The sequence below is a fragment of the Aptenodytes forsteri genome, unplaced genomic scaffold, assembly GCF_000699145.1.
Source record: "Aptenodytes forsteri isolate BGI_AS27 unplaced genomic scaffold, ASM69914v1 Scaffold142, whole genome shotgun sequence".
Taxonomy (NCBI): domain Eukaryota; kingdom Metazoa; phylum Chordata; class Aves; order Sphenisciformes; family Spheniscidae; genus Aptenodytes; species Aptenodytes forsteri.
In genome coordinates, this window is record NW_008794598.1 from 1,340,132 (window position 1) to 1,348,719 (window position 8,588).

The following is an 8,588-nucleotide window of genomic DNA, read 5'->3' on the forward strand; positions in this document are numbered from 1 at the left end:
TGCAAAAACTGTGCCAGAAAAACGTCAGGTCGATCAGTCGAAAGACCAGGTGACAAAGAGCCTGTGAAAATTCCCTCGAGTTCTGTTCTCAGTCAATAGTCTGTTACTTTGTGTGTGTATGTGTGCACGTGTTTCTTTTCATTTTGATTTAAACTAGTGCTAGTCACAGAAGTCACGCAGCTGTCTGGGTGAGACGTTAACCACCGTATCGAATGCTCTTCTCCGTTCTGTTGCAACTATGACTGGGAGCTCCCACTGGCTCCTCGGACCAATGAAGTATCTTACAAAAGGCATGTGACGGTATATTTTTGATAAATCAGTAAGGCATTCCAATGCAATGGTGTTTTCTTTAGGAGTTTTATGTTATGAGAAGCTCTCAATCTTATTATTTTCTATTTTCGTACTATAAATGGGCTTTGCTTACCAACATCAGAGGACAGATACAAAATGTACTGTATACAACTGCAGGTAGCTTCATTTGAGAACAACTTTCTAGAAGAACCAAGTTTCCTGTTGTCTTCTTTTGGAATTGTAGTGCATATGTTGAAACTTGTATATCATTTACAGTATTGAGTCTTGTGCCACTGCTGTACCTGATGTATCCAATCTGGATTAAACAGAGTATGTGCCACAAATACCAAGATGATGCTGTAGATTTCTTCTAAAAAAAAATTCTGGGAGGTTCTTTCGGAGAACTTTGGGTGTTGGCCTAAGCCACTCGAGTTGCATTTAAATACTAATAACTCTTACTTAAGCAACCGTTAAGGAAAACAGCAAGACGACCAAGATGTTATAGGAGAGCAATAATGCAGATACCTAAGTGCATCTCTTAAAACGTTCAAAAGGAGGATACTGTAAGAGTTGCAACAAAATTCATCTGGAAACAAAAATCATATCGTCTTGGCCTTTTCAAACTATGCAGACAAAATCCAGGAGAGCCCCCTCCCTGAGGTAATTTGTGACACAAAGGGAGTAAGGCAGGGAAAAGAGTACAGAAAGAAAAATACTTCTAACGAGATATTTATTGTATTTAAAGAGCACACCTTATGCCTTTCTTTTAAAAGGCAATCTTGGCAATTCCCTTTAGGCCAAAGTCTTGCATTCTGTATTGCAGATAGGGTCAGCTTGTTTCAACCACAAAACAAGTAGAGCTGATCTCATCTTAACCGTACCAGAACGTGTCACTTAGAGGCATTATTTAAAACTTTCAAAATTCTTTAAGCAGAAATTAAACTTACTTATTAGGTAACTTCTAACACCCACCGAGTTAGAGCTGAACCGAAGAGCTTACAGACCACTTTTCTCTCTTGCAGTAAAGGCTGACACCCACGAGAGGCCACCATTGCCCTGGCTGACAGGAAAACCACAAACCCACCCAATGCAGGACAGCAGCCTCGCTTGCCCATCTTGTGCTAAATTTCTATGCCACTCACGAGCTAAATCGATCTTACAGTTCTCCTGTATAGTGAAGAGAGTCTGAATTGCGTGGTATAAAGTTCAGACCCACCACTGTACAAAAAGGTCGAAAGTGCTGCCAGGGACACCACAGGACTTCCAGAGAATTTTGCAAGAACGTTAGGAACGCTCAGGCAGCAACTGATTTATGTAAGCTAAGTGAAAACACATTGTATTTTTCAAAATGAATTTGAAAGCTGCTGAAGGTGAGCCATCAAGCATCCCTGAAGACATCCATTTCACCAAATTAAAGAAGCAAGTCTCCTTGGAAGTACAGTTCATAGTAGGCAGGAAGCAGTGCTTTTACTAAGAAAATTCCAGCCTTACTCTGCTCAAGAAAAAACAAACCAAAATAAACAAAAAAACAACACAGACTATCTGCTCTAGTGAACTTTGCAAAATCAGAGACACTAGCTGAAGAAATCTGTCTCTATGATCCCAAACATACTAAAGCTAGAGGATGAAGTTTAAAAATTAGCGTGGAGTCAACCTAGGGTCAATACCCTAAGCCAGCCAGCACTCCCATCTTCTCCTGCTTCAGGACAGCTACATACAAAGCAGTGCAAGCCAAACAGGAAATGCCAATTAGTTTTAGTACTAATAGGTAATTTCATTTCTAATTAAAGCTTTCCTGTAAGTGTGGCAAGTCTGATATTGCTGCACCCAGAGGGACAGACCAATTATGATCGCTGCACATTTTCTACATAATTAAACCATCCTCTACTGCACAGCTTGCCATACACCTAGCTATAGAAATGTTATTTACACAATGTTAATTAACTGGATTTAACTTAGCAATACAGGCATTGAGATGCAGGTTTTACTCTGCCACTTAACTGGCATATAATCAGTGCCTGGTGTTTTAATAAGAGAATTACAGAAAATGGAATGATCTCCAACGAAAAACAGACTATTTAGTCTTACAGTGAATTCATCTTCACCCAAAAGTCACATGGAAGACAAGTCAAGCAAATAAAACTGGGGTTGGTTTGTATTTTCTCCTTACTAAGATTTCTTACGTGTAAGTGGCTGCCTTTCATCTTCCTTTGTTTACTTTGGATTGTAAAGATTGCAACTGAACATCCAGCTGTCTTTCATTTCCTTTTATTAACAACTTGTAACACCGACACTGGAATGCATGTAAAACATTACCTAGACACAGCTGGCTTATGAAAAAGACAACATTTTTCTTCAATCCTAAACAATGTCTGCTTATGTTTGTCAATGTACTTGTAGACCAGCAGTTACGTTTTCACAGATAATGTCCATTCATGGTACCAACCAGCCCGTCCCTAACAGCAGTGTCAGTACATCAATCACCGCTTTTCAGCAGTTCCTGAAGATAGACCGAGTTGACATGATAGGCATTCATCCAGTTAAATTGTCTGTAACTTTTCCTATAGTGAGACACCGCAGCATAGTAGTTTTGCCATGCCTGATAATAAGATTTCCAGTAGTTTTTATAACTCCAAGCCTCATATGGAACACCATCATCCCAAGAGCTGCAGGAGCACTCATCTTCAGTTTTTCTTGGGGAAGGACTAGGGAATTGATGGCAATGGCTTTTCTTTTGTTTAGCATTTTGTTTCAGAACTTTCTTTTTCACTTGGTTTTGCTTTGGGACTTGTGATAGCTCCTGAGGCTTCTCTGGTGCAGGACAGAAGCCTGCATGACCCTGATACATTCTGGGAACAGCATTCTTCTGTGTATCTGAAAATGCTTCAAAGCACGAGTTATTTTCCCTACTATTGGAGGAAGCCCTGGAACTGTACGAACCATCACTGTCACCAGACACAACACCGTTTGCTACCATCTCAGTGTTACGTTCTGCCTCTTTCCACTCTACACCACCATTTCTGGGGAGCTCACATCGTTCTCCTGGGCCTGAATAGCTTCTTAAAATTTCGACCTCTCTCTCCAACCCTTCTTTAATGAAATACTCATAGTCTTCAACAAACTCTGAGAAGTTCCAGGGGTTGTTCTGCTGGTTTTTGAAAGCAGACAAGCATGGAATTCTGGGAAGATTTTTTTTTAAGGCCTCCTCATCTGGAGACTGAGTGTTACGTTGTCCATCCGTTCTGGAGACAGTTTTGACTTGATTCCTCCGTTCTGTATGGCAACTGGAAGTTTGGGGGTTTCTGCTACCTTTTTCTGTAATTGCAGAATCTGTGCACTTTTTAATCTGCTTTTGCTTCAGAGCCTTTTTTGGCCTTTCTACAGAAGAATTATCACCCGGAAGATTAGAAAGAGGCTGAGGTACCTCCGAAAAACTATTTTGGACAGGATGCAGTACCGGTTCCTCTGGTCTAAGACACACAGTGTCAGAATTCACTGAAGTACCTGTATGTGTAACAGGTTTGACTTCTACCTCCCCATCTTCAAATTGATCCATCATTCCAGGAGGTATAGGCTCTGCACAAAAGGGAAACAAGCAGGCACTCAGTTAAGTGCATCCTTCCCTCTAGAACTCAAATGAATACCAAAGCAAAGCTTTGCAAAATCGCAGATAAGCTGTTAAGACATGTTAAGGCAAGGCTACAAACCGACCCCTTCAATTCCTGAAAGAGCTCAAACAGCCAGAACATTTTCTTCATGGAAGGCATCAAAAAGTTGATCAAGACAAGCAGCACTGTATTACTTGTCACCTATTTTTCATATCCTACTTAACCAGATAAAAAACTAGAACTTGTGTAAGGCGGCAAATGCTACATTTCTAGCAGAACAGCTTCTGGCAAAGCAAGGGTAGCAAATCTTCTGCTGTTTCAATTATTCCTCCCTTACTTCTCCTACCGTATCTTACAGCCTGAGAAAGGCTTAACACTAGATTTCTGGAAATCCAAGTAGTTATGTAGTTGCTTAAGCAACAGCTGGATGCAGAGTTCCTCTCCCTATCCATAGGCATGCACTAAGTTCATTTTCTATTGCTTCGCACAACTGCAGCAGTTATACAAGTAGTCATTAGCACAGAGGATGAAAAACCTGTACCAAAATTAATGCAACTTCAGCAGAGAAGATACATGTCAGTTCCCTATGGAAAGTCTGAAGTTTTGAATAAAGAGAAAACAACCAAAACGGCTGCATTCATAGGACAGAGCGTACCTGGTAGAGGAAGAAGCTGAAGATTACATTTCTGAGCAATTTTCATCATCACGTTTTCCTCCTCTCCGCGGCAGCAGTATGTCACAGATAAGCCTAGAGTTCCTGTGATACACAACAGAAAGTGTAATTACCTAACCAGAGCCAGTGAAGCTAGTGCAAGCTCAACAAATCCGCATGACTGTTTTTACCAAAGCGCCCAGCTCTGCCAATACGATGCATGTACGTTTCCCAGTCTACAGGCACATCCAGGTTGATAACCAGATTCACTTTTTCAGCATCAATTCCGCGAGATGTCTTGAGAAAGCGAGAAGGAGAGAAGGGGATAAGTAACTGAATATGCTGAACAGATCTTTAAATAAATACAACGCATTTGAGAGTAACTGCTCATACAGTAACTTTTAGTTGTTACAATACACCATAAAGCACCTACGATTCTGAGCCAGTTTACAGTATTACATGTAGAATAGGCATATTGCATTGCGGCCATGAAAATCAGGGATCATTTTTCTTATGCCTTCTATGTATCAAACACAAGCAAGCATGTTTCCCCCCCTGCATCAAAAAATTCAGCCCAACAGCAGTAATCTTTTCATGACAGGACCTCAAACGATCAGCTGAAGAGAAAAATACATCAACCACAAAAAAGCTGAGAGTGCCTCAAGCATAACCACTGCTCTATTTAACGTTGTTTGGGATGTTACTATTGTGAGCATACTGTACTAGAGAAACAAACTATTCCTTCCCACAGCTCCTATCCAAAGTAAACAACTCTACTGCTCTGAAGTATCTATAAGCTTCTGCAAAGCAACAGATAAATTAAAAATTATTTTTGAACCAGATGAGGAATAGGGGACAATTTCTAAGTTTCACAGTGACAATAAGGCACACGCAGTGCTCAAGTCACATGCTTTATCAGTACATTTATGTTCTATTCAATTCCAAGTCAAATCTAATTCTCTGAAGTAACTTTACGTACAATACTCATGTATGCTCTAAGATACTAACTCACCAAGTCTGTGGAAATCAGAACTCTACAGTGGAATTGCTTTAATTTAGCCATAGCATCAAGTCGTTGATTTTGATTCATGCTGCCTAGAAAGATAAAAATTAGAAACACATTACATTCTTCACTTTTATGCCCCTCAAATTCTGGAAAACACTGCTTTGTGAAACTGTAGATGAGATGAGAAATAAGGTTGAGAGAAGCTTCCTCAAACATCAGTTCCAAATGAGTCAACAAAGAACAAACAAAAACTTGAAAATAAGGAAATCCATTACAAAAATAATTCTTTTGCTTGTTTTTAAAGAGAAACCAATTATGTAGATACTTAACCCGTACATAACTTAATACATAATTGTATCTACAATTATGTAGATACAAATTTTACTTAAACACGTAAGCCATAGAAAACACTGTTGAAGTAAAAATTCAAGGGTTCTAATAAACATTAGGTGCCAGTGATCAGCTTTTATAGAGAAGCTAGAAATAAAGATTTAAATTCAGCATCTGCATTCCAAAGAAAAACTGCTTCAGCCTGCAAAAGTAAGTAAACTTTCGCTTTACAAATAAGCCAATGCACTCACCTGGACATTCATAAAAATGACTCTCAAACAAATTTAAAACAGGAAGGTTAATCAGTGTAAGAATTAATTAATACTTAATTCCTAAAGACCTATGAAGACTCAAATGCTATTCTTAGTTATTCGACCAGAAGCCATGCAAACCAAGATTTAAGATTCATTTTCCTATTTTAGGTCCCATTTATGCACAACTTCAATAGAATCATAAAGTTTTGAATGGACTTACCTGAAATGCACTCAGCAGGAAAGCCTCTGGATGTTAGTATTTCAGCTAGATGTTGAGCCCTGACAGAACATACACAATGGAAACTGTAAATAAAACCGCAGACCTAACAACCCCTGTGCATTTCTTAACAACAGGCTATTCTTTACAGCCAAGGACTACATTCCAGAACTGTCACTTTCATCTTTACGTCTAGAACAGTCACCTTACAGATGCAAAAGGACAACAGAGTATCAGGTCTTACTGTACTCCAAACAGTGTATGAGGTACCTTCGTGCTAAAGCATTCCTTTATTTTCAGTATTTCATACTGCATTCCCCTGGCTGTATTTCAGATCTGAAATTTGCATACTGCTTTGAGACCTTATAGAAGGTCTCTATAAGTTTACCCACGACTGGACATTACAACCGCTGCATTCGACCATGCTTTTTACAGATTTTATTTCAAATTCATTACCTGCTATGCAAATTTGAGAAGACTAAGGCTTGATTAAATGGAATCTTGCTGAACAACTCCTGTAGGTGCTGGGTTTTTTCCTCAAATGTTTTATGTGGAAGTGGATGGGAATTCACAATCTTGTAATACTGCTTCAGCCCTGAGCATGAAACCAAGAAAACTATCAGATTAAGGATTTCCATAAAAACATGCACGGTGCTATGCTGCTGTCAACATGTGTCACTGCAGCTAAAACAAAGACTTTAAATTTAACCAAGCACACACACGTGCCAAATAAGAACCTACAGGACAGGTTTTTCTTAAAAGGCTGAAGTATTTTTTGAACGGATAGAAAAACCAGAAAGTTACATTCATCACTGATGTTTTAAATACATCAACACTGGGAATAAATACTTCATAAACTAACCAACTCACCCGTGGAGGGAAATTATGAAGAATCACAAATTTTAAAGGTACATGTTTTGGTTTCAGTATATAACAGTATCACTATAAATGAACTTCTACTTACCAATGAGACTTGGATCAGTAGGGTTCAACCTCACAAATGTTGGCTCTCTCATGTACCTGGTCAAAGCATTAGCTAATGATTCAGGATAAGTAGCTGAAACAGCAAGCATCTGTTTATTGGCTGGCAGTGAAGAGTAAATCCAACTGTGAGACAAAAAAATGGGAATGACTTACAAATATGTATCTAATCTACTGATAAATGCATGAGATAAATGTTTTTCTTACTTGATTTGCTCCTGAAAGCTGCCTTCTTCTAGAAGCTTGTCTGCTTCATCAAGAATGAAAAGCCGGATACTGGCTGTATTCAAGTAGTCCAACTCTATGAGCTGTTTTATTCGACCTACATATGAAGCAAAAAGCAAAAAGTAACTTCAAAAATATTAATTGAAAGGTTCTAACGATGAATTTTGTAATTTTTAAAAATTAATGTTAACAAGCCTTAAAAAGAGAGGCATATTTGGAGTAACCTCTCACTAAAAATACCCGGTCTAAATGTCTCTGGCACTGGCCTTTGAGATTATCCCCTATTACGGGGGGGGAAACAAACAAACCAAAAAAACCCCCAAAACCACCCAGATTGCCAAAGCACCAATTATGGTACAGTGAAGTATCACAGGGTACCTGAAGCACAATGAAGCTCATCCATACCTGGGGAGCCAACTGCTATGTGGCACTTCTTTAGTCTGATTTTGTCCTGGTTCAAAGGAGTACCTCCAATGAAGACGTGGCATTCCAAGCCTTCCATTTTTATTCCAATAGTCGTGATTACAGCATGAATCTGCACAGCAATCTCTCGCGTAGGAGCCAAGATCAGAATCTGTAAGGGCCAAGGATTAACTCTGAAAGCTGCAGAATGGTTCCGAAGATTAACGCCCCGCGTCGAGTCACGATGATGTCAAATACTATGTCTCACAGGCGATAATGTCGTTTCCCCAAGAAAAAGAGCGATTCCCTCTCACAAAGCGAAGCCGCCCCCCCCACACTCCGCGTACCGCTAAAGGCGGGCCGGGCCAGCGCGCAGCAGCAGGCCGGGGCCGGGGCTCACCTGCGTGGCGGGGCTCTCCGGCAGCACGGCGTCCAGGGCGATGGTGGAGAACACGCAGGTTTTGCCAGTGCCAGACTTGGCCTGCACGATGAGATCTGGAAAGAGCCGCCACCGAGGTCACCGGAGGTCCCAGGGTGCCCCCAGCCCCGCGCCCGGCCCCGCGCCCGGCCCGCCCGCTCACCCAGGCCGCAGCGCCCCAGCGGGATGGCCTTCAGCTGGACC

At 40.6% G+C, this 8,588-nt stretch overlaps 1 protein-coding gene across 1 annotated transcript; it reads right to left on the reverse strand.

Annotated features, from left to right (window-relative positions):
* Positions 1–2,549: 2,549 nt before the first annotated feature.
* DDX20 (DEAD-box helicase 20) lies at positions 2,550–8,582 on the reverse strand. Its single transcript, XM_019470337.1, has 11 exons — positions 8,548–8,582; positions 8,367–8,461; positions 7,970–8,138; positions 7,547–7,661; positions 7,323–7,465; positions 6,815–6,953; positions 6,362–6,420; positions 5,564–5,646; positions 4,743–4,848; positions 4,555–4,656; positions 2,550–3,867 (listed from the first exon to the last, which is right to left on the reverse strand). Exons 3-11 carry the CDS (start codon positions 8,064–8,066, stop codon positions 2,768–2,770), a joined length of 1,944 nt encoding a protein of 647 aa, XP_019325882.1. The 5' UTR covers positions 8,067–8,138; positions 8,367–8,461; positions 8,548–8,582; the 3' UTR covers positions 2,550–2,767.
* Positions 8,583–8,588: the final 6 nt, after the last annotated feature.